Raw genomic sequence first — 26,082 nt, 5'->3', positions numbered from 1 at the left:
TACTTTGTTAAATGATTTATGATAAGGAAGTAACATCTTAGAAATGTCACATTTTTATTTAATAATGAAAGTTATTGGTATTTGTACACTGCACAATTGGTGATGCCAGAGACATTATGCTGCACCCTGTTGAGGTTGGCTGTGTGTATAAATAGACTTATTAGCCTCCGATACCTTGGGCACTAAATGTCACTTCCATAGGAAGCATTTCCCTTGTGAATCTGTTTAGCAGAAACGCACAGCAGAAACGGATTGAGAAAAAAAAAAGCATTTTGCAGTGGAGCCGATGTCATGGAATATGTGCCCTTCTGGATCCAATGCCATATGACAGACATTGCATTAATACTTGGCTTTAACTTTCCTCTTGGCATCTTTGTGTCTTTTCTTGCATTCCTGGAAAAATAGGATATTAGTTAGCTAGAAAGATATATATAAAAATTAGGGATGCACCGAATCCACTATTCCCCGAATCCATCTTGGAAGATTCGGCCGAATACCGAACCGAATCCGAACCCTACTTTGCATATGCAAATTAGGGGCGGGAAAGGAAAAAGTGGAAAAAAATTGGTTTGCTTTCTTGTTTTGTAACACAAAGTCGCATGAAATCCCGCCCACCCCACAATTTGCATATGCAAATTAGGATTCAGATTCAATTCGGCCAGGCACAAGGATTCGGCCGAATCCGAATCCTGCTGAAAAAGGCCGAATCGAATCCTGGATTCGGTGCATCCCTAATAAAAATAGATATGCAAAAGCCAAGCATCATATCAAATAATGGCTGAAGTTTGATGGGGCATAATGCCAAAACCAGAGAAGATTGTGTTTGTACTTATAGTTGACTCTTATTGCGAATACACCATTTGAAGGTGCCAGTTCTCTACAAGTCATATTTTGTAGCAGCTTACAGATTTTTAAGTGGAGAAATGTGAAATGCCAAAGGCCAACCTAAAAAATAGATATTTTGGCCAACAGTGGGAGGCGACAAGTGGAGAGTTGCAAAACTTTTGGCAACATTTTTTGCAATATTAGGGATTTAAACACAAACATTGACGGAAACAAAAAGAGAAGGTTTATCTACAAAATCACCTCACTCAGTGCTGTATATGAATGCAGTACCTGGTCTAGTGGGTATCTATCTTTCCATATAGTAAGTTAATATATAGTGGTATGGTGGTTATAGTAACACTGATGCTATCTAGTGATAGAAGATGGTAGAGTTATTTATTTTTCAACATGGTTTTATTTGAACACTGGGTTAGCAATCACTGCCAAGGAGATTTAGCCAAGTATTGAAGCCTCCAAAATATCATGTTTTAACAACTCAATTAACGGTGGGCAGTCTACAATTACATGATCGACTACCAATTAACAAGACGCTGCATTAAGCTTGCGGGTCACTGGTTTAATCAGCTGTTTTCAGGGGAAAAAGCTGCAGAGAGGGAGCAGTTTGATCATAAATAAACCGAATAGGGCAGATGTTTTCATACTTTTTCAATAACAGCCCCCCAGACGTTAAGCTTTTAATTATGCCCACCTCCTGCCTGAAAACAAGTTTATAGACTAATCAAAAGATTGTTGTATAAGCCATTTATCCATAGTTCCCAGTACAGCAAAAACACATTTACTCCAAATTCACTCTAACTTTCAGGCCGGGCTCCTAGGAGACAAAATCGCACCCTACCTGGTCTTCAGTCGGGGGCCCCTAGCATGGCAAGTCTCACAACTGCATTAGGAGGATCCACGACACAGACACAAATAAGAAAGGAAAACCAACCCATTGTGCTCATTGTGACATATTCACTAAATAAGTGACCCAAACAGCACTCATTACCTCCAATAGATAGTCTCTACGCTGTTCCCAGGCTTCTTCCAGCTCTGTCAGCTTTGAAGATTGGAAAAACATTTTTGGACCCTCTGTATGCCGGGAGATGAAAAGAGATAAAGAACAACAAAATTAAAAATTTAATGCAATGCAAGATACAGTATCAGATACAGCTTCACAGATTTGTATCTGTTCCTCGTGTATCCCATGGACCCTTGGTCCCTAGTGAAGGTGCCATTTAAAATAAATAAATAATAAAAAAAAAAGTAGGGATGTACCGAATCCACTATTTTGGATTCAGCTGAACCCCCGAATCCTTTGCAAAAGATTTGGCCGAATACTGAACCAAATCCTAATTTGCATATGCAAATTAGGGATAGGAAGGGGAAACTATTTTTACTTCCTTGTTTTGTGACAAAAAGTCACGAAATTTCCCTCCCCGCCCCTAATTTGCATATGCAAATGTCTCCTATGCAAATTAGGGTTCGGATTCGGTTCGGCCAGGACGAATCTTGCTGAAAAGGCTGAATCCCGAACCGAATCCTAGATTCGGTGCATCCCTAAAAAAAACTAAGCCACATAACCAATTTAACTTCCAGCAGCACATTCCCTTTAACATGGAAATGCAGCAGCTGAAAGGTTAAGCTGATGTCCAGTGGGGTCAATAATGGACCCAATATGACCATGGAGTTGAATGCATTCAATAAACCGCAAGGTTTAAAATACAAAGAACGAAAGATGTATGTAAAAACAATACGAATAAATAAACCCAGAAGTGTGGGAACATGAAATATATCACTGGACAAGAAATCTACAATGAACTTACCCTTTAACCTCTCATCATCTTTCACGAAAAAGAAAAACCGCATGGTGCTTTTCGGTGTCTTGGTCTCCATACTGCAGGGGGTGAAACGATATCATGATTTTGAATACAAGGGGAACTTAGCATGGTATATAGATATTATACAGTATACATAATGGAATGCACTGCAAGTATATATAATACTGTGTGACATATAGCACAAACCTTATTTTGGATTCTTTCCCTGTGCTGGGCTCATCATCATCCTCTCCCTCAGAACTGCTGTCCTGAAATCTGGGGTCCTCCTGCCAAGCCACTTTGGCGGGTTTAATGGTTTCAATCTTATACGTTTCTATAGAAAAATTTGCCAGACAAGTGAAATATTGTATTACCGGTAAATAAGAGAAAACACCAAATGAAACTTCAACAAGAAAGACACATTGACAATAATAGATTTATCAACTACTTTCCTTCCTTTTGTAGTGTGATTGAAAACATGTGACACAGGCTACTTCTTAAAGGAGTTATTCACCTTTCAACACTTTTTTCAATTCAGTTGATTTCAGATTGTTCACCAGAAATAACTTCTTTTTTCAATTACTTTTTATTAGGGATGCCCCGAATCCAGGATTCGGTTCAGGATTCGGCCTTGTTCAGCAGGATTCGGCCGAATCCTTCTGCCCAGCCGAACTCGAATCCTAATTTGCATATGCAAATTAGGGGCGGGAGGGCAATTGTGTGACGTTTTGTCAGAAAACAAGGAAGTAAAAAATGTTTTCCCCTTCCCATCCCTAATTTGCATATGCAAATTAGGGTTCGGATTCTGTTCGGTATTCGGCCGAATCTTTAGTGAAGGATTTGGGGGTCCGGCCGAATCCAAAATAGTGGATTCGGTGCATCCCTACTTTTTATTTGTGACTGTTTTTCTAATATTTAAGATACCAAGGCAGTTTACTGCCAATTGATTAACCACAATAGTGTAAGCTAGAATGCTATATTTATTCTGTAGCATGCTTTACCATACCTGAGTAAACAGCTCTAGAAACTCTCTCTGTTTAGGATAGCATCTGCCATTTTAGCTTTCTGTGACATCACTTCCTGCCTGAGTCTCTCCCTGTTCATTCATAGCTCTGGGCTCAGATTACAGCAGGGATGGAAGGAGGGAGGGAGAAAAGAAAAGTGAGGGAGAGAGGAGCAAACTGAGCATGCTCAAGCCCCAGCCCTGGAGGTTGAAGTGGAAAACAGGAAGTCTGGTACAGAAGCCCATGTGAACACAATAGAAGAACAGAAATGCTGTGTTTCATTTGACAGAGGACTCAGAGCAGCACTACTTTGAGGGTTTACTGTTGTATTTATATAGACCTTTCTGATAAAGCTTACTTAATTTTAACCTTTCCTTCTCCTTTAAAGTTTAATTTTTCACCTTCATATGTCTTTCTAAAGCAGCCTCTGGGGGGGGGCAACTCGGTAACGGATACATTAGTTGATACATTTTTTACAGGAACATGGAACTTCGATTTTAAAGAAAAATGGTAAACTAAAAAAATGGAAAGCAACTGAAAAAAAGTCTATTTCTGGAGAACAATCTGAAAACAACTGAAAAATTGTTTGGAAGGTGAACAACCCCTTTTTAAACTTTTATTCCCTAATATCTTTCACTACAAGGAAAGAATGTTGCAATTCTTTGGTTGTGTCTTTCCTTGTCTTTAAAGGAAAAGTCAAACCCAAAATAAAAATTTACCTAATAAAACAAAACATAATTCTAAGCAACTTTCCAATATACATTTATTAAAAATTTTCAGTGCTTTTAAGGTTATTTGTAAATACAATAGCTATTGAAATTTTTAATAACTCTTGTTACTTTTTAAACAACATTGCAAAAGTCTTAATTCCCCAGCAAAGACATATCTGTTAATCAGCTGCCTTGTCTTACATTGTATCAATAGTCTGAGCCACCAGGGCAGAGAATAGAAAGAGACAAATACTGCTTTCTATAATAAAACATATACATTAACTATACCGTAGAAACCATATAAAATTTGTAATGAATATATATTGCAAAGTTGCTTAGAATTAGGTTTGCTGCCCCCTTATTCTGTATAAGGAGGTAGGTCTTAATGGCAAAAAGGAGATTTTGTGTATTCACCGTTAAATCTCTTTTTCTTCAGTCGCTTGGGGACACAGGGACTATGGGGTATAGCTGGTACATCCAGGAGGGCAGGACACAATAGTAGAACAAAACTAGCCCCTCCCCTACTGGCTATACCCCCAGCAGGCAGAGCTTAGCCCAGTTTGTTCCAAAGTCAACAGGAAATTAACAACTCTTAACTAATCTTATAAACAGTTAACCATCACCGTAACATGTCAGACAGAAAGTGAAGGCCTCAGTCCAGGGAGGGAAGCCCTGTGTCCCCCAAGCTACTGAAGAGAAAGAGATTTAACGGTGAGTACTCAAAATCTCCTTTTCTCCAGGTCTGCTTGGGGGACACAAGGACCATGGGGACGTACCAAAGCTGTCCCCTAAATCCTCCGGATGGGAGAGTGAGGCCTAAGTGGAAGATGCCACTGCGGCTTGAAGCACCTTTCTGCCAAAGCATGTGTCAGAGGCCGCGAAAGTGTTGAAATGGTAACATTTTGAAAAGGAGTGGACAGAAGTCCACGTAGCTGCCTTGCACAGCTGTTCCGCTGATGCTTGGTTTCTTAACGCCCAGGACGTGCTCATCCCCCTAGTGGAATGAGCAGTGAGTCTAGCTGGAGGAGTTTTACCTCGTGTCACATAGGCTCTCTGGATCGCTTGTTTTATCCAGCGTGAAATGTTTGATTTTGTGGCTGCTCCCCCTTGATGGGGGCCTGAAGGAATGACTTGTAAGGAGCCCGCCTTGCGAATGTCCTGAACTCCATGCAGGTAGAACTTTAGGGCTCTAACTGGGTCCAGAGTGTGTAGAACCTTCTCCTTAGCATTAGAGAGTGCAGGGCAGAAGGTTGGTATGATGATTTCTTGGTTCAGGTGAAAATCAGAGACTACTGGTAAAAATGATGGAATTGTGTGGAGGACCGCTCTATCATGGTGAAAAACGAGGAAGGGTGGTTTACATGACAGTGTGCTGAGTTCGGAGACACGTCTTGCAGATGAGATAGCAAGCAGGTAAGCCTTGGAAGCTGTATTGAGCCTAGACGTTCAAAAGGAGGATCCTGAAGAGCACGTACAACTAAGGTGAGGTCCCATTGGACAGCTGATGCTCGTACTGGGGGAGCTATGTGTGCTACCCCTTGCATAAATGTCTTGATGTCAGGCAAAGGGTGAGTCGTCTTTGAAAAAGTATTGATAGAGCGGAGACTTGTGACTTAAGAGAACCTAGGGATAGGCCCATGGATAGACCCTCTTGTAAGAACTTTAGAATGTTTGTGATGGAAAAACGCTTGAACCACGTCTTGCGACGTGTGCACCACTGTTGGTATGTAGACCAAACTCTATGATAGGCCCTCGCTGAGACTGGCTTTCTGGCCACGTACATGGTATGTGCTACAGCCTTGGAGAACCCCTTCTGCGTTAAGGATCTTGAGTTCAAGAGCCACGCCATCAAATTGAGGTTCTTTGGGCTTGGGTGTTGAATGGGACCCTGGGTTAGAAGGTCCGGGAGAAGAGGCAGAGTCCAGGGTTCTGCCACGGACAGATTGAGAAGGTCTGTGAACCAGGATCCACCTTGGAGCGATGAGGATGAGAGTGGTCCGCTCTCGCTGAAGCTTCCTGAGAGTCCTGGGTATGAGAGGGAGAGGTGGAAAGGCATAGGCCAGATGGAAGTGCCACTTTGCTGTTAGAGCGTCTGCTACTATGGCTAGTAGATCCCTGCATCAAGCCTGAAACATTGGTACCTTGCGGTTGTGCCTGGTCGCCATGAGGTCCACCTCTGGAGTACCCCACATCTGTGTTATCTCGTGGAAGATCTCTTCTTTTAGTGACCACTCTCCCGGGTCTAGGGATTGTCAGCTTAGATAGTCCACTTCCCAGTTCAGAAGCCCTGGAATGTAAATTGCTGACAGGTAAACCTGGTGAGATTCGGCCCATTTGAAGATAAGTCTGACTTCGTCTAGTGCTCCTCTGCTTCTTGTGCCCCCCTGGTGATTGATGTATGCCACCACCATGGCATTGTCGGACTGTATCTTGACAGCTTGACCCTATAGCAACTGTTGCCAGTGAACTGGGCCTAGACTAATTGCTCGGATCTCGAGCAGATTGATTTGTAGTCTCTTTTCCCGAGGACTCCACTGGCCCTGAGCTGAGCTGCCCTCGAGGACTGCTCCCCAGTCGAACAGGCTTGCATCTGTCGTGAGGATACACCAATGTGGCTCCCCCATTGGTCTGCCTACGGACAGATGGGTGCTGTTCAACCACCAAAGTAGGGATGTTCTTGTCTTGCAGGAGAGTCTGATCTCCTGAAGGAGGGATTTCCTCTTCCAAACCCTCAGAATGTTCCAATGGAACTCTCTGCGTTTTGCAAATTGAACTGCATGCCGAGGAAAACCATAGATTGGCTGGGCGTTAGCGAAGACTTCTCCAGGTTTAGAACCCAGCCAAGTTTCTGAAGCGTGTCCATACATGTCTGGAGAGATCTCTGAGCTTCCATGAAGGAGGGCGCTTTGATGAGCAGATCGTCTAGGTAGGGGGTGATGGAAACCCCCATATTGCGAATGACTGTTGTCGATGCTGCCATGATCTTGGTGAAGACCCTTGGAGCAGACATTAGCCCGAACGAAAGGCTTGTGAACTGGTAGTGGCAAATCTCAAGAATCTCTGATGCGGAGGTAAAATGGGAACATGAAGGTATCCTTTATGTCGAGAGAGATCAGAAACTGCCCCGGGGCCATTGCTGATCTGAGTGGCTCCATTTTGAATCTTCGTTGTCGAAGGAATTTGTTTAGTTCTTTGAGATCCAGAACGGGTCGTACCGAACCGTCTCTCTTGGGAACTTCAAAAAGGTTTGAATAATATCCCTTGAAATGTTCTGCGGCTGGTACAGGAATAATGACCTCGGAGAGGAGAAGATTGGAAATAGCGCCTAGGAAGGTGGACCTCTTTATTGAGTCCTGTGGCAGTCTGAACATAAAGAACCAATGGGGGGGGTGTTTGAGGCGAATTTTAGATGATAGTCGAGAGTTAGCACCTTGTGTATCCAAGAGTCTTGAATGAGTGTGGTCCACACTTCGGCAAAGAGACCGAGCCTGCCCCCTATTGCCCTTGAGACTGCCGGTGTGAGGTCACCATCATGCCGAGAAGGACTTGTCAACCGTTTTTGTGAGTCAGCTTCCTGCTCTGCCAGGAAGAGCTCTGTTTTCCACTGAAATGCCCTCAATTTGTGAAGGACTGTCTTGGTGGTGAGGATCTCGTGTTTTTTGTTTGGGAGCCACGAAAAAAAACTTACCCTTGCGGAAGGAGGGGTGTGGCTTAGGTTGAGGTAGCAAGGTACTCTTGTCCCCTGTTGCTTGGCTGATAATTTTATCCAAATCGGGCCCGAAGAGGAGCTTGCCCTTGAAGGGAATGGAAGTTATAGATTTCTTGGAAGACAGGTCTGCAGACCATAGTTTCATCCACAGAGATCTGCGTACTGCCACCGCAAGTGCCGATGATCTACTGATGACTTGAGTTGCATCAAGTGAGGCCTCGCACATGTAATCATTTGCTTCCTTGATTTGGGAAGCCAGTTGAGATAGTTCATGACGAGGTGCCCAGTCACTATTAGCAGTAAGCAAGGATTCTGACCAGGATTGCACTGCCCTGCTTACCCATGCCATGGCTAGAACAGGACGTAAGGCGGTGCCTGAGGCTGAGAAGGCAGAGCGTAAAATACTCTCCAGTTTCTTATCCATCGAATCCCTGAAGGAGGAGGCATTGGGAACAGGAAGAGCAGTGTTCTTGGAGAGCCGGGATACCAGTGGATCCACTTAAGGTGGCATTGACCACTTTTCTGTAAGCTCCTTGGAAAATGGATAGAGTTTTTGGAATTTTCGATTTGTCTGAAAACGTCTCTGAGGAGAATCCCACTCTTGTTTAAATGATTTGGTCAAGCTGCGAGTGGGAAGGGAAAACTGGTGAAGTTTTGTTGTGACGTTTGAATAGGCTCTTAGCAGTGTCAGAAGAGACTTCTGGTTATAGATGGAGGGGTCTCTAGTACCGAGGAAATTAGAGCATCCACCGATTCTGAAGAATTTGTGTGATCCATCACCCTCCTTGTCTGAATCAGATGAAAGCTCACCATCTGAGCGATCAAAGTCCTCACCTGAATCTGGTAAGGATAGAGAAAGATGTCTGGGAGGAGAACGCTCTCTTCATCAGATGGAAACGGAGCTCTGCCTTTAGATGCTCTCCCCTTGGGATTGTCAAGGCGGGAGTGTAGTTTATCTAGTGATTGTGCTAATCCAGGTATTCCGGACACCAGTTGTGATGCCCACTCTGGAGTGGAAGGTCTTGGTGGCTCCCTGTTTTGCGCTGGGGATTCCCCCTGACAGTCCTGCTCTACTTGAGGGAGAGCAGGTTCTGGGGGTTTAGGCCCAACCTCAGGTGGTTTGCACTTACTGCATAATGGGTCTTTGTGCCCAGAAGGCAAACGTTTGCGGCACCTGGCACAGGCTAGGTATCTTACCTGGGCAGTAGGTGCCCTCTGGAAAAGAGCCCGTCACTGGTTCCCTCAGACATGTTGACAGTGAACAGAGTAAGGCAATATATGCGTGTGTGTTGGTCTAAGCTGTGCCTGCTGAGGACAAGCAGTGCAGGAGGCTATATGTAGGCAAAAAGCTGTTGCTGGTATTTCCCAGCGCTCTGGCGCAAGAAACCAGAGAGCAAGAGCACTGGCGGTTCAGGGAAGACTGAGGAATTAGGCCACAGTAATGTGCAGAGGATCTCCTCTTGTATGAACCTGTGAGTATGCTCCGTTGCGAAAACAAAATGGCGGCCGCGACTGAGAGTGCACCTGGATCACGCAAGATGTGAGGCAAATGGCACCAAAGGGACGCGCCTAGCCTCCATGTTAGTGTTTTAGCCAGTGCCTTTCACAGGATAGCCTGTGTCTTCCTCCTGTGCCCCCACATCTTCAAACCCTGTTTGCAGCATCAGTGGGGGCATGGGATGTAAGGCTAATAGCTCAGCGAGTACTCTCTTCCTGCAGATAGCATAGAGAGGGGGATAATGGCGGAGAGAAGGGTAGCACAGGTAAAATACTTACTGTGTCCTGTGGCACTCTCCTCTGTCTTCCGGCCAGTCGGTCTTCACCTGTGAAGGGGAGACCAGAATAAGACTGGGTGGTGCTGGAAAAACCATGCACCCCGGAGACAGTTCCCACGCTGGGGGATGCCTATGGGGGTCCTCTAACACAGTGTAGAGGTCCTGGGCATCCCCTGGTGTCAAGCAACTGACAGAATTTTAAAAATAATAAAGCAGAGTGGATTTTAATGTCCTATCCTCCTGAGGACACAACAAAAACTCCTCCTGCTAGGGGTATAGCCAGTATGGGAGGGGCTAGTTTTGTTCTACTGTTGTGTCCTGCCCTCCTGGATGTACCAGCTATACCCCATGGTCCCTGTGTCCCCCAAGCAGACCTTCAAAACTTCAGTAAAAAATCTCACTCCATCGCCATGTGAAGGAATAACAGATATTTTAACCATTTCAATACATAATACACTTTTAATAGTTATGTATGCAAAATTGCCTTTTACCGTCTTTTGAGACACTCTCGTTTCCAGCGTCAAAAAACGAGAAGGTGAATCCACTTGGCTCCTCTTTGTCCTCGGTCAGGAAACTAAACTGTTGGGTTTCGGCAGAGCTCTCTTCACCCAATCCTTCAATCTCCTCCTCTTGATCCCATGCGGTTCCGGTCGTTGGGTCAGGTTTGGATGCTCCAAATACTTCTTTAAAATCAATTGCTACCTCATGGTAGGTTTCTGCCGAGACCTCAGGAATCTTTTCTGCTTCCAGACGCTTTTTCTTTCTTTGAGCTTTGCTGCGTGAAAAAACCCCAGAAATATCAAGAGCAGTTTAGATGGGCCCTATGATCTGCTATGAAGAAAATAAATAATTGCCTGCTTCTATGGAACTAGACTTCATTTGCCAGAAGATGCCCTTAAATAGCCACATTAGGGTCAGCGACTTACCTCTGGCATCTAACAAAACACTTCTGAGGTATCACTCAATTGGGATGCCTCCCACTCCTATTAATTGTATTAAATCTACCAAAGAAAAAGCTGAAAAAGTGATGAGTATCTGATATATGGTTGAGGCCACATTTTTTAGTTTCCAGAGACACAGAGGGGGTTAATTTTAATTAAAATTGCAACTGCTGGTTCATGACAACCAGCAATGGTGATGCCATTGGTAAAGACAAATAGTCTTTGTTTAGATTTCAGAAGATAAAATAGTTTTGGCTTGATTATGACATGTCCTATGCTCTCTACAAATAAAGAACAATCTTATAGCTAAAGATAGTACCAAGACAGCTTCTAAAAAAGTACACCAGGTACATTCAAACCAACTGGCATTGTGTAAAATAAATGTCAGACTTACCTACCTTCAAATCTTTATAAAGACAATTGGCAGACTACCTGAAATACTTTATCTGATTATATTAGAACAGGTGTGATTACAGAGGTCTAAAGCAGTCATTATATTTGTTACCTTTCTTTTTTTTCTTCCTCTTCAGATTTTGCTTCAAATGCTGCGTGGTCTTCCCTTGTGGGGTCATATTGCAAAGTATTCAGATCTCTAAGAAAAAAAAAATTGTAGAGAAAAAGGAATAAATTACACATATATGCTTGGAAAGTTTCTATGTACGAGGCCAACACTGTTTTTTTCTCATTTGACGATCAGGCTGACCAGACAAACCACACTCCAACTAATCCAGCCCATCTGTTCCACTTCCTGCTGCCTCCTTTCCCAGGCTGTGTAGGGAAGACTGCGGCACTCAGCACACTGCACCATAGGATAGGAACCAATTAGCAGCTAGGCTGACCTGATAGGGTACAAGCCTGCCTTTGCTTGTGCTATGACACACCGACCTTCATTTGAAACACGAACAGGGACCATAGCAGATCTATAGGGAGCTCCAATCAAGGGACCATTTTTAAAGAAAATAGTAACTTTTAGCATTTAAGTGAAACCAGCACCATATATTATTCATTATTGCCTACAGTATTAGGGAGGGGTTCACTTATCCTATATGTCTCTTTCAATTACATGTGGCTGTCCATGGCATACTTGAGCTAAGAGACGTACTTGAACTTCTTGGCCTTTGCTGCCTGTTTGTTCACTGGAGGTTGCTCTACATTGATGTTCAACAGACTTTGCAGAATATTCAGGTTTTTCTTCTTCTCTGCAGACAGTTCATCGCCTTCCTTGTCTGCTTGAGTCTTCTGTGAGGTTTCTGCAAATTAGAATTATTTTTCTTTTTTAACTCACAGAAAACCTCCATGGCACATATGTAATTACACATAAAGCAAGCCATGACAAGACAGGATACCACATGAACAAACCGATAAATTGCCCTTCTCTTGGTCTTAGTTTTACCCTCAGGTTAAAGACAGTAGAGGTTATTTATGAACCCCAGTGTTATAAGATTGCACCCCTTAGTACTATCTTACAGAGCACCTGCATCCCTGGGGTTGCCTCCAAATTAAGTTACAAGATTCTAATAAAAACGCAACTTACCTTCTTCCTCCTCATCCTCACTGTTGCTATCCAAAAAGCGAGAATCCATTTTAAATCGCTCATCTGTTCCGAAACGTGACTGTAATTGCATCAGCTGTGAAATCACATGAGGAGGACATATTAACTTGTGCCAAATACTTATTATTAGGACTGGAGGGATATATTCAATGGTCCATAGCATAGTGGAATGAACTGGACATAATAAGACAAGCAACTATTTTTACTGTCCATTTGATTAAGCTGATTTCCAGATAGAAACAAATCATGTGAAATATATAAGGCAATATATAAATGATTATACGCTTATAAAATGCTATAAAGACAATGTTTATACTGTTTTATATTATGTCTATGCTGAGATTTTAGTTTAGCTTTACACAAAGTAAAGATGGCCATACACAGGTAGAGGGACCAATAAGCCTGAAATAGTTATTTAACCCCCCAAAGCAACAATCAGATGGCATATGACCTCAATGCAGACCCTTCAGTAGAGGAATGTATCCATGTAGTTCTCATTCATATATAGGTTAATGCATTTTGACCCCATACACAAACTTAAATGGCAATCAGAAAATGTCAACACATTTAACACTGAAGGAGAACTAAACCCTAAAATTAATATTGCTAAAAATATTTTATACATCCAGATTTTATATATTGAACAGACTGCGCCTCTGTACGTGTTCAGAATCTCTATAGCCAGAATAGTCCAGGCCTTCAAAGTTGTCACAGGAGCTCACCATCCTGGATTCTGTTAAGAGTGTCATTGCTAAAGGGCTGTGGTGCAGCATTTCTAACCCTACTTTTTCATTAAGCTTTAATTCTATGCTGAGCACTTATTACTATCAAACTACAATGCAGATTTTGAATGTAGAACTAAAAATGGCCAGTAAAGCACACAATTTTTCTGTCATTCCTAACCTCTATTTATAAAGCTGAAAAACAAATACAGGTATAGGATCCCTTATCCGGAAACCTGATATCCAGAAAGCTACAAATACAGAATGGCTGTCTCCCAAAGACTCCATGTTATCCAAATAATCCAAATTTTTAAAAATGATTTCCTTTTTCTCTGTAATAATAAAACAGTAGCTCGTACTTGATCCCAACTAAGATATATTAATCCTTATTGTAAGCAAAACCAGCCTATTGGGTTTATTTAATGTTTAAATGAATTTCTAGTAGACTTAAGGCATGAAGACCCAAATTACGAAAAAATTCGTTATCCGGAAAACCCCAGGTCCCGAGCATTCTGGATAACAGGTCCCATACCTGTATAAGCAAATATAAGCAACATGCACTGCAATACACAACAAACAGGTTATTATTGAATCATAATAAAATCAACCAACCTTTTCTCCTGATCGTCCTTCGTACTGAGATTTGATCTGAAATCGATCTGCGTCATCACTTCCTTTATCGTCTTCTTTAGACTCATCGTCGCTGCTCTCAAACAGCTTGGTTGTTTTACTTTGTTCCTTACACAGAAAATACAATGTATCCACATTACATCAACTGACAGGTAATGAATTCATTGATCCGTTCTACACTTATAAATTTCAGAGACTTACATTCACAGTGGGTTTGCTCATAGCATTAGTGGACAGGGTCACTTTATCGTCCTCTTCACTGTCAGCCTCTGAATCAAACACAATATGCTTGCCTTTCGATGACGGTTGGGAATCCTAAAGAACACGATTAAGCAAAATATATGTCTTTAGTTCAATGAGAAAGCTTACTACTGCATGCACAAAATATACTGCGTAAAATGGTGTCTGCCAGAATAGAATGGCCAGATGGTGAATATATTTGACAATTTTTTTTTAATTGGGTTTACTTAGGATGCAGGGACCACCACCCAGGGGGCCCAAATAGGTGGCAGACTAATAACTACTATAGGACCTAATTTTTTCTCATGGCAGTCCTAGAAGTTTGTGTTACATTGGGTAAACAGACAATATTGTTCTTTGGGTTGCTTTTCTATAGTTTGCACTCACCTGTTTCAATAGGGCTCCCTTTATTGCTTGCTTCTGTTGTTCCCTCTCTTTCCGCCTCTCCTCCATTGCTGCCAGTCTCTTCTTATTATCCTGTAGTTTGAGAGCTTCGGAATTTTGGGCGCTGGTTTTTACCTGCTCATTTGATTTGCTTTTCTGTGTCATAGTGTGGGCAGCTGGGATTGCAGAGGATGAGCTAGAGGTGGAGCTTTCATCACTACTACTTTCACTACTACTTTCACTACTGCTGCTCTGCTTCACTTCAACTTTACCCTTTTTCTGAGATTTTGACAGTTCAAGATCCTGAACAGATTTCTCTGCGGCAGTTTTTTTAGGGACCTCTGTATTAATAGTGTTGCATCTATCAGTTTCACAGGTTTTGTTCTTTACAGTAGAACTGGTGGATGGTAACAAGTCAGATTTTGAATTTAGGGAAGCGTCAAGTTCCTGTTTAGGGGCTGTACCTAGCAGGGATCCTAGCCCCTTAAATGCTGGAAGTTTGACTGGCGTTTCTTTCTTTCGTTTTCGCTTGGGTTGCTCATCAGAGCTGCTGTCATCTTCTTCCAATAGGGAGGCCACAATTTCATCTGGAGTTGTCCCACTCTTCTTGTTCCTTTGTGTAGCTGCACTTGACTTTACGTCTTCATGTTGATTACTTTTACTGCTTTCTGCCTCCTCTTCTGCAGCCTCATCTTCAGAAGTCTCTTTAGCTGCGCTTGCTAGCTGTGTCAAATCCTCTAGTGTGAGAGTCAGCCGATGGCAGTTCTGCATCAGGGAATCATATTCCTCATCTGAGTAGGAGTCACTACTCTCTGACCCCAAATCATCATTCTGGTTCCCTGAATCTGACCCGCTATCTGAAAAGTTTGATTTTGAACTCAGTGAAGCTTCATGCACCTGCTCAGGAGCTGTAACTAGCAGGGATCCTAGTCTCTTAAATGCTGGAAGTTTGACTGGTGGTTCTTTCTTTCGTTTTCCCTTGAGTTGCTCATCAGAGCTGCCATCATCATCTTCCAATAAGGAGGCCAAAATATCATCTGGATTTATGCCATTCTTCTTCCTCTGTGCAGCTGCAGGTGTTTTTACTTCTTCACGTTCTTCATTGCTTTCTGCTTCCTCTTCGATAGTCTCATCTTCAGAAGTGTCTTTAGCTGCGCTTGCTAACTGTGTCAAATCCTCTAGTGTGAGAGACACCCGCTGGCAGTTCTGCATCAGGGAATCATATTCTTCATCTGAGTAGGAGTCACTACTCTCTGACCCCAAATCATCATTCTCGTTCACTGAATTTGACTCTTTCGGTCTTTCTTTTTGTGATTTTTTATTTTCTGATCCATGGTTGCTTTTTTGCTTTTGTGCGAGGAGAAACTGTTTTTCAATGGCGAGAGCATTCTCTTTGACCTCTGAACCCACTTTTACGTTTTTCACAGTTTTAGCGACGGAAATGATCTCATCAGTATCTGCCGAATCATATTCATCATCGTCTTTCCCTTTGCTGCTACAGTCGGGCTGACTGCCTTTGGAAGTGGATTCCTCTCTGTGACCCCAGTGAGTATTATATCTCAGTTTAAAAGTGTTATCAACGATCTCTAGATTGGAGTCAGTTGCAAGAGTAGGACCTACTTTCACTTCATTCTTCTCTCTCTCTAATATTGTTCTCATCTCTTCTTCAGAATCACTCTCATCCCACCATTTTTTCTTGCTAACAACATGCATATTGATCTCTTGCTTGATCCCTGAAACCTCAGCATTGCGTGGTGTACCTGGGGACTCTTTTGTTACAGACAATATGCTCTTCTTGGCTATGTTGCCTTTAGTTTTTTCATTAGGTTCCTTTGTGTTTAAGGGTTTCAGCATTTTGGGTTTTTTATTTGATGGGCTTTTAGTAGCTGGGAATTCCCCCCTACGTTTTCTGCTTATGTCATCATCACCACCTTCCAGGTGCCAGGTAAGTTGGGAAATAGGCGTCATCTCAAGTGAGGTGTCCTCTAGCTTCTTAATATTGTGGCAGTATTTTGAAGGATCATATTTTGTAATGTTCACTTTGGTAAAGGAAATAATATGTATTTAAACTGGAAAATTAAATGACATATTTCTTTACCACTGCAACATTTAGTCATTAGTGATTATCAAATCTCTCGTCAAACTTTTGTGTACCATAGCCCTAAATCATCTTTTTCTGAATAAATAATAAATTTATTTAAAACACAGGCATAAAACATCAAAATAAAGCCAAAAAAAGGATATTTTTTTCTTATTACTGTCTTTCAGATGGAGTATAGGTAGAACTCTTCCGAATTTGCTGACCACCCAATTCTAGAACAAAAGAAAAGTAAAAATGTTGAATGTATTGAATGGCTTAGTTGCTCTTAATTTCAGTTTAACCAGCAAGTCATTTTTGTATTTTCCCACTGTAAGCTGTGGCAGGTTAATAGGCAATTAAAGCTGAAGTCTGTTCCTTATTCAACTGCTATTTTACAGATCACTAGAGTGTCTTATAATTACATTGTTTCATCAGATTGACAGCTTTACTACATTTATATATGGAGGAGACACCCAGGCTAGCCTGCTCTGTCCTCACAATACAGCGAAATCTGCATTTTACACCATTTCTGTGGTCCCACCAACATTTAATGCATAATTTATTTCTCTGATTTGAAATTTTCCTGGATTTTTATCCCCTAAAAACATAAAAAGGGGGTTCTACTATATATATTCATCCTGCAGGTTTGATTAGGATTTGGTTCAAATGCATGTGGCTGTGGTGTTTTCAGCATGTCATTTGCAATGATTTACCATGCACCATGTGGAATTGAGCTGAGTTTTAAGGGATGAAATGGAAAGTCAAAAGCAGGGCAATCAGGAAAATGCTGGACTTAACTGGACTGATTTGATCACTTGGCCCACATGCCATTGCTTGAATCTTAAAGAGGTTGTTCACCTTCCAAACACTTTTTTCAGTTACGTTGTTTTCAGACTGTTCCCCATAAATAATGATTTTTCAATGACTTTCCATTTTTTACAGTTTTTCCAAAATCTAAGTTTAAAGTTGTACGTTCCGGTCTCTGGTGTTTGAGTCTGGCAGCTCAGTAATTCAGGTGCAGACTCTGAACTGTTACAATTTTGCAACATTTAGTTGATACATTTCTCAGCAGCATCTCTGGAGTATTAGCAACTATTGTATCAGTTCCAACAGCTTCCTTTAAAGGGGTTGTTCACCTTTAAATTAACTTTTAGTATGATGTAGAGAGTGATATTCTGAGACAATTTGCAATTGGTTTTCATTTTTTATTATTTGTGTTTTTTTAGTTATTTAGCTTTCTATTTAGCATCTTCTCCAGTTTGCATTTCAGTTTGGTTGCTAGGGTCCAAATTACCCTAGCAAACATGCATTGATTTGAATAAGAGACTGGAATATGAATAGGAGAGGCCTGAATAGAAAGATGAGTAATAAAAGTAACAACAACAATACATTTGTAGCCTTACAGAGCATTTGTTTTTTAAATGGGGTCAGTGACCTCCATTTGAAAGATGGAAAGAACCAGAAGAAGGTAAATAACTCAAAAGCTATAAAAAAGCAAAAATGAAGACCATTTGAAAAGATGCTTAGAATTAGCCATTCTATAACATACTTAAAGTTACCTTAAAGGTGAACTAAACTTAGGGATTCTGTTCAGCATGGCTAAAGATAAGAAATGTATCAACTAAATGTATAAATTTAGAACAGTTTACACGGTCTGAGATCCGCCCTCCCAGAGCTGCTTTAGAAGTTGAAAATTTTCACTTTACACTTCAATATTAGAAAAACAGTCACACATAGAAAAAAAAAGTAATTGGAAAAATTCTATTTCTGGTGAACTGAAATCAACTGAACTGAAAAAAGTGTTGGAAGGTGAACAACCCCTTTAATGGAGGCCCAAGAAGACAGAACCAATACGGTCATTCCCAAAAGGATTTTATAACTTGCCAGATACTGATCTGGCAGACTGTCAGAAAGGCACTATAGCCAGGGCAATCAGAAGCCTGTGCATGGCTAACTATACCTGCAGCCCAACAATTTCTGGAGATGAGCAGCTTGCAATGGAACTTTGGGCACAATTTGTTAAAAAATATTCCAAATAAAAACCATACATAAATGCATTTTTGGGATCACATAAAGGGGTTGTTCACTTTTAAATGAACTTTCAGCATTATATTCTAAATCGGGATGCATCCAATCCCCAAATTTGGGTGAATCCCGAATTCTTCATGAAGGATTCAGCTGAATGCTGAACGGAATGTGGAAGTGCCAAAAAGGACTGTGCATGCAGAGTGCAGGAGAAAAAACTGCAATTCCCTTGTTCATGTTACAAAAAGTCATACTATTTTAAGGATTTGCTTTCGTTTCAAACCATCAGCCCTATGGGAGCCGACAAGCAGCACAACAGGGAAGAATCTGGAGTGCCCAATATTAAAAGAGTTTCTTTCTACTATATTTCCCTGATAATATTTACTCTGGTGCATCCAGTAGCTGTTCCAGTGCAGGCAGTTTTTCTTTGAGTCATGCTCAGGATTTACTATTTAATATTTTCCCAAGATTAAATGAATAGTGCTACTTACTTTATGATTTGGCACTTCTGTACCCGGTACAGCAGCTTTCATCTGAAAGTCCTTGACTCCAGCTTGTTGAAGAGATTGCACCAACTCTTCTTTTGGTTCTGCTTTTAGGATTGATCGATCCTTAGCCTCTTGTCTCTCCTGTGCAAGTCTGCACAAATGAACCATTTTTTTACTTGTTAACAAGGAAACAGTATCCAGTATATTTCACCTACAGATGTTCTGCGTAGAACGATTGTCCAAAGTAAAATGAAGAGGCCAAGGCACACTTCAAACATTAGGTGTTGCTCATATTGCAATGGGTGTTGCTCATATTGCAATGGGGTTATTTGTGAATGTGTTCCAACCCAAACATGCTCAGGCAAACAGTAGCTAAAAAGCACTAACACCTGCACTTCTACACATTTCCCATGCAAGTCAATGGAAGCCAAGGGAGCTGATTTTCAGTTTGCTAAAATAATCCTGTTAAAAAAGCTGCACATATTAAAACATTGAAATGTTAATAAATAAAAACTTTAAAAAAATAAATAAAAAAAATAATAAAAAAAAAATAAAAGCTGCACATGGCTTTAGCCATTCACATACTCCCATAATCAGAGGGACCCATGCAGTACATGCAGAAGATTCTTATATGTATCTACCTGTGCAAGAAGCTTTCCTTAGCTATTTCTATCTGTAGCACTCCTCCTTTCCATTTAGTTTTATTTAAGGTAGACATACCTGCAGCAGAAAGAAAATAAAAGTTATAATATATAATGGAAAAAAAAAACCCCCACCAGCAGACAAAAAACATAATAAAAAAAATATGCGCTAGGTATTAAGTTCACATCATGTTGTGTGGAATCCACTCAGGGAGAACTATAGCATTCAAAAAAAATACACCCTATGCTCAACATTCATTTTAATTCAATTTAAAATACACTGCCTAATACAGTTAGCTTACACCTGCATTGCTGAGAAATTCTCAGCAGTCTGTTGTATTTCAAATGCAGACTTATTAAGTTACTAAAGAGATAAGAAAATATCCCCAGGTGACGGTCATAACTAAGGAAAGGACAAGTATGTTTATCACAATTTGCAGCATCTCAAAATAAAATAGAATGTATGAACAGAATGTTAAGAAATAAAACAATAGTAAAACACTATTCAGTGTGCTTTCTGGTTGCAGGGGTCTCCAGTTCCCTTGTACTGAGTTATAATTAGGAGACACAAACCTATTGTTTAAGTCTTACAACATGGAATTCAAAGAAACTTTCAAATATCACACTATAAACATAGGTGATGTTTTCGCTTTAATCTTGTGTCAGGGTTCTTCTAACAGAGTAAAATCTCCGTCTGGCCATCCAAACCTTACAAATCAGCAGGCAAATGTCACGCTTGAGAACCGAATAGCTCATTTATTTTTTATTGTGTACTGCACTTAATTAACTGTGTACATCAGGGCCGCCATCGGGGGGGGGTAAATCAAAATAATAAAGGCAGGAGAACTCCAGCAGAATCTCTACAAAACTTTTATTGCAGGTTGTGATTACACAACATGTTTTGGATAGATACCCTTTATCATGGGGGAGTGTTGTCCCGGGTCAAAGATCTTAAAGGAATTGTTCAGTGTAAAAAGAAAAACTGTGTAAATAGGGTGTGCAAAATAAAAAATGTTTCTAATATAGTTAGTTAGCCAAAAATAAAGGCTGGAGTGACTGGATGTGTAACATAATAGCCAGAACACTACTTCCTGCTTTTCAGCTCTCTTGGTTTACACCGACTGGTTACAGGTAGTAACCAATCAGCATCTTGAGGGGGGGGGGGCCACATGGGTCATATCTGTTGCTTTTCAATCTGAGCTGAATGCTGAGGATCAATTGCAAACTCACTGAACAGATATGTCCCATGTGGCTCCCCTTCAAGTCGCTGAATAACTCAGAGTTAGAGAGCTGAAAAGCAGGAAGTAGTGTTCTGTTCTGTTACTCCAGCCTTTATACATTACATTTTGTGCTAAATATATTAGAAACATTTTTTTATTTTGCACAGCCTATCTATTTACCCAGTTTTTATTTTTACACTGAACTGATCCTTTAAGGTGGGCCCAGCCGTGCTTTCAGCAAGATGCCGACTTCGGAAGGGTCGGCAGAAGCAGAGGTGACTGCATCATAAGTCCTGTAACAGCATTCTCCTTCCCTTGTTGGTCACAGAAGTTTAAGTAGAGCTGCTCAGGGATTGGATAGCGGAGATTTTAACTTCCCCTCCAGCTCATCCAATCCCCATGCAGCTTTACTGGGACTTAAACTTCTGTGACCAATAAGGGAAGAGAATGCAGCCACCTGTGCTCATGCCCTCCCTTCTGAAGTCGGCAGCTCACTGACAGCAAGGGGGACCCTGATTATCAAGTAGGTGCACATGACAGAACCCCCCTAAAGTTAACCCATTTGTGGTCCGTTATTGTATGGAGGGGACCCGGCCACCATTTATTTAGAAACTTCTGAGAAGTGGGGGGGTGGCCACAATTTTTTGAGGGGGGCCCTGTTCGCCAATATTTTTTTTTTAACATGTGGGGGGACCTTGGCCACCACCAACTATTTAAAAAAATTCTGGGGGGGGGGCAGGCCACCAATTTTTTTTTTTCTTACCATGTGGGATTCCTAGCCACCAATAGTATTTTTATGGGGGGCTCTGGCAACCATTTTTTTAATAACATGTGGGGGCTCTGGCCATCAATGTCTTTTTGTTTACACAAAACATGTGAGCGGACCTGTGGGTGGGGTGGGTGTGGAGGGAGGGCCCCACAAATTTTTTGCAGTACGTGGCCCTGTTATTTCTGATGGCAGCCCTGGTGTACATAATCCTTTTAATCACCTTTTAAACCCCCACAGAAACCAACAAGCATGTCAGTTCCAATGTGTGGTCAGACATATTGACATACATATTCCAAGTATAACCGACGGAGTATTGCCACCTAATGACCTGCTCCGGTAATGCACCATAATGGTTATGGAGTCATTTGATTCTCCAGAGTGAAATTTGTCTGCTGATTTGAACTGACTTTTGCTACATTGTTTATGTGCATTTATATTGGGGAATTATAAAACAGTTGTTTATACTTGGGATTCTACTTTAATAGGACATTACTAGGATTATGCTTTACTGAGAAAAATGCACTCAAAATGGATAAATTGCTTGTAGCTGAAACTGTGTCTTAATCAGAGAATTTACAATCTCAAAGTCTTCCAAATGCTGCTGACATAACTCGCTGGATGCTCAGTGTTGTGCCACCCAAATCATGAAGGCAGATTCCCATGAAATGACTTATTTAACGCAGTGAGGAAAAGGAACATTTTGTGCACATACATTTTTTCAGGTCTGTCTCTGAAATGTTGATGTTGAGATACGCAAAGGTCTTCACAGGATTTCCTGAAGAATAAGAAACACAAGTCAGTGTTGGCTCTAGTTACAAAGCACATAAAAAGTGAATAAAACAGTAGTATGAAGAGTAATACAAGCCAGCAGGATAAAGGGGGATCCTTCACTTATTTTATACTATCTTATACTACTAGTTTAAAGTAAACTGTTATTAAAGGGATTCTGTCATGATTTTTATGGTGTAGTTTTTATTTCTAAATTACTCTGTTTACACTGCAAAATAATTCACTCTACAATATAAAATTTCATTCCTGAACCAGCAAGTGTATTTTTGTTAGTTGTAATATTAGTGTTTAGGCAGCCATCTCAGGTCATTTTGCCTGGTCATGTGCTTTCAGAAAGAGACAGCACTTTAGGATGGAACTGCTTTCTGGCAGGCTGTTTCTCCTACTAAATGTAACTGAATGAAGTTTAACACATGACTGGGGGCTCCTGGGAAACGGACAATATGTCTAGCCAAATGTCAGATTTCAAATTAAATATAAAAAAAAAAATAGTTTGCTGTTTTGAAAAATGGATTTCAGTGCAGAAGTCTGCTGGAGCAGCACTATTAACTAATGCTGTTTAAAAAACTGTTTTCTCATGGCAGTATCCCTTTAAACATTAGTGATAACATGTACAAATAAAGGTTTTTTTCACTTCCAAAGGGGAACTAAAACTTGGCGGTTAATTCCATATGGATCTGTCCAATCAGAAACTTCTGAAGAGCCCTTCAGCTGACCAATGGAGAAATAGAGCAGTATCTCCAAGCCCCAGCACAGTGTTTTTTACAGCTGCACTGGTAACATGTCCCTATTAGTGATAAGACACCATCAGAAACCTGCCTAAAGTTTCCCTTCGCAGGTTCTTGGGGCCATGACTATAGTTGTGAAAGGGGAAATGGGGCCTGCACAGATTGTACCAATTCAGGAAATTGATTATTCCCATCCATATCTCCTATGCATTATATGCAAAAAGCTGTAACAAAATAGTCTCTCACCCTGTTCGTCTTTCCTGGAAATGATGTCCACATCATTCACTTTCCCGAATTTCCCAAATCTATCTGTGAGTTCAGAATCCGTGACAGAGGACCCAATTCCTCCGACATAGAGACGTTTTAATGATGCTTCCATACTTTTCAGGACTTGTATATGACAGGGTCAAGTTCTGCTGCATAAAATAATGAACAGAGTTATAACACAAACAGTTAGATTTGGGCTAAGAATGATCACTAATAAACTTTGAAAATAGGCCACTATGTTATCTCCTCCTGTTTTCAGCTTAAACCTCCAGGGCACAGCCTTGAGCATGCTCAGTTTTCTCCTCTCCCCCACCCATGCTGTAATCTGAGCCCAGGGCTATGAGTGAGCAGGGAGAGACAGGCAGGAAGTGAGGTCACACCAAGCCAATATGGCAGTTGCTATCCTAAACAAACAGAGAACACTTCAAGAGCTGTTTACTCAAGTACGATAAAGCATTCTGCAGAATAAATATACGGTTATAGCTTGCACTATTGTGGCTAAGCTTTTCTTCTCCTTTAAAATAACTTTTTGTATGATGTAGAGAGTGATAGTCTAAGAGAATCTGCAATTGGTTTTCATTTTTTTTGTGGTTTTGAGTTATTTGGCTTTTTATTCAGCACCTCTCTAGTTTGCAATTTGGTTGTTATGGTCCAAGGTCACCCTAGCAACCATACATTGATTTGAATAACAGACTGGAATATGAATAGGAGAATGCTTGTATGGCTTTCCTTACACTAATGGAGTAAAGCTTTTCTCTGGCCTACCAGAGTCTGCATGCCTCTAGTATGGCATCTATTATCCAGAAACACGTTATCCAAACAGAAGTAATTTCCAATAAAATTGTATCCTCTCTACAATGATCAGACAGCAATACATAACATAAGTTCATATATGTGGCTAAACAATAAAACGTTCTATTGTTTAATCAGTAACAGGGTTTAAATTACAGGAAGACTGAAAACCTGAGATCCCAAGCATTTTAGATAGCAGATCCCAAGCATTTCAGATAGCAGATCCCAAGCATTTCAAATAACAGAACCCAAGTATTTCAGATAGAACTCAAGCATTCCAGATAACAGATCTCAAGCATTCCAGATAACAGATCCCAAGCATTTCAGATAGCAGAACCCAAGCATTCAAGATAATAGATCCCAAGCATTTCAAATAACAGATCCCAAGCATTTCAAATAACAGATCCCAAACATTTCAAATAACAGATCTCAAGCATTCCAGATAAGAGATACCAAGAATTTCAGATAGCAGAACCCAAGCATTCAAGATAACAGATCCCAAGCATTTCAAATAACAGATCCCAAGCATTTCAGATAGCAGATCCCAAACATTTCAGATAGCAGATCCCAAGCATTTCAGATAGCAGATCCCAAGCATTTCAGATATCAGAACCCAAGCATTCCAGATAACAGATCCCAAGCATTTCAGATAACAGATCCCAATCATTCCAGATAACAGATCCCAAGCATTCCAGATAACAGATCCCAAGCATTCCAGATAACAGATCGCATAGAGGAACTACTGACAGAGAATTCCCAGTAACAATAGCATTTCATCATGACATTAAGCGAAGTATTTTCTTCAGAGCATTCGGCACAACATAACTAACACGTGTTTCAATGAGAACCTATTAAAATGTGCATTTTGGAGAGTCTGGCCCTGACACCTACTCGGCAAGTACTTCTTTATAACAACTACATTCACAATGACACTCAATCGATATTAAACTACAAATCCCAGCTTCCCCCAAACAGTCGAAGGGCCCTGTAGTATGGGTCTACCTGGGGCGCACCAGGACACGTTATTCCCATACTCCACTAACCTGCACATAAACATTCCGTCTAACACATGGTCTTACACTACCGTTTCCGGAAGCTGCGTCTCGCTAATAGGAACCCCTCAGAAACATTGTCAAGGACTGACCGTTCCGCTTCCGGAAACACATAAGAAGGAGACCCTGCATTTCTTTCTTGTGTAGGCGCCTAGGACATCCAGTAATTTGCTGGACATATAAGTACGCTCGCATTTGTCTTTTCTAGAAGAATAAATATTAGGGAGTTTAAGATCAACGTGTTTAAATAATCACTGATCTCCGAATTCAAGCGCCAGCGGATGGGTAGTTGCAGGAAGGAGCCTTTACCTTGAGGTGGCGCTAAAGCCAAGGGTCAGACCAATAACCGAGTAAAGAAGGATACAAATTTCGGCGGGGACATCACACAGCCCTGACTGGTTTCCTTACAGGTTCCAAACGGGAACACTGCTTCCACTTCCAGAAACCTTAGTTCAGGTTGTGATTAAAACCAATAGCTTCCAATTTGGCTGGGTTGTCATTAAAGATTAGAACTCTCCCCCCCTCCTTTCGTTCTGCGATTTAGATGCGGCCGTAGCAAAGGTGAGGCGATTTGACGGGAAACTCGGGAAAGTTCAGTGACAGCTACGCACGAGAAGACAAAAAAGCGGGAAAGGTGAGGTTATTTAAAGGAGACATTTTGTGTAAAAAAATAAGAATGTACCAGTGCGTTGTACTCATTTACATATAGAAGAGTTGTGCTTAAAAAAGTACTGTTTCAGGCTGATTTATTGAATATTTCTGCAAAAACCCTACTAGTCCCTCCCTTCTCTTCTACTTCCTGCTCCCTGAATTCCCAGGTTGTGCAGGGGAGCCGGCGGCTCTCAGCTCACTGTACTGTAGGACAGGAACCAATCAGCAGCTAGTAGGGCCTGATAGGGAACTGAAGGCTGTCTGTGCTTGT

General features: G+C 41.2%; 2 protein-coding genes across 9 annotated transcripts in view; one reads left to right on the top strand and one right to left on the bottom strand.

Moving 5' to 3' along the window:
• nol8.L (nucleolar protein 8 L homeolog) lies at positions 1–25,609 on the bottom strand. 7 transcript variants are annotated; one of them, XM_018258926.2, is made up of 17 exons: positions 25,470–25,609; positions 23,296–23,465; positions 22,245–22,307; positions 19,544–19,622; positions 18,906–19,053; positions 16,554–16,622; positions 14,313–16,343; positions 13,887–14,000; positions 13,668–13,793; positions 12,316–12,409; positions 11,884–12,031; positions 11,287–11,373; positions 10,332–10,615; positions 2,850–2,976; positions 2,649–2,719; positions 1,832–1,914; positions 1–393 (listed from the first exon to the last, which is right to left on the bottom strand). In XM_018258926.2, exons 2-17 carry the CDS (start codon positions 23,426–23,428, stop codon positions 340–342), a joined length of 3,711 nt encoding a protein of 1,236 aa, XP_018114415.1. In that variant the 5' UTR covers positions 23,429–23,465; positions 25,470–25,609; the 3' UTR covers positions 1–339. The 7 variants fall into 7 exon arrangements, with proteins under 7 accessions (XP_018114415.1, XP_018114418.1, XP_018114413.1 ...); XM_018258929.2 differs by having other exon boundaries at positions 23,296–23,462; positions 25,470–25,606; XM_018258924.2 differs by lacking the exon at positions 25,470–25,609 and adding an exon at positions 25,152–25,260.
• The window catches only part of cenpp.L (centromere protein P L homeolog), a 150,576-nt gene continuing 150,068 nt past the window's right edge, over positions 25,575–26,082 (top strand). The window contains exon 1 of one of the 2 annotated variants that reach the window (NM_001114789.1): positions 25,575–25,794. The gene's annotated coding sequence lies outside the window, so the exon portion shown is untranslated. The remainder of the gene's footprint in view (positions 25,795–26,082) is intronic. The other variant, XM_018256348.2, reaches the window with a different exon arrangement.

Source organism: Xenopus laevis, chromosome 4L, assembly GCF_017654675.1.
Source record: "Xenopus laevis strain J_2021 chromosome 4L, Xenopus_laevis_v10.1, whole genome shotgun sequence".
In the NCBI taxonomy this organism is placed as follows: Eukaryota; Metazoa; Chordata; class Amphibia; order Anura; family Pipidae; genus Xenopus; species Xenopus laevis.
This window is presented reverse-complemented; position numbering and strand designations above follow the sequence as displayed.

Coding starts and splice junctions, on each gene's coding strand:
- nol8.L (XM_018258926.2), bottom strand. CDS start 23,428: ATGGAAGCATCATTAAAACGTCTCTATGTCGGAGGAATTGGGTCCTCT. Junction 14,001..14,312: donor AGGGAGCCCTATTGAAACAG/GTGAGTGCAAAC, acceptor CGTGTTCTTTAG/GATTCCCAACCGTCATCGAA. Junction 12,032..12,315: donor TGAGGATGAGGAGGAAGAAG/GTAAGTTGCGTT, acceptor TCTAATTTGCAG/AAACCTCACAGAAGACTCAA.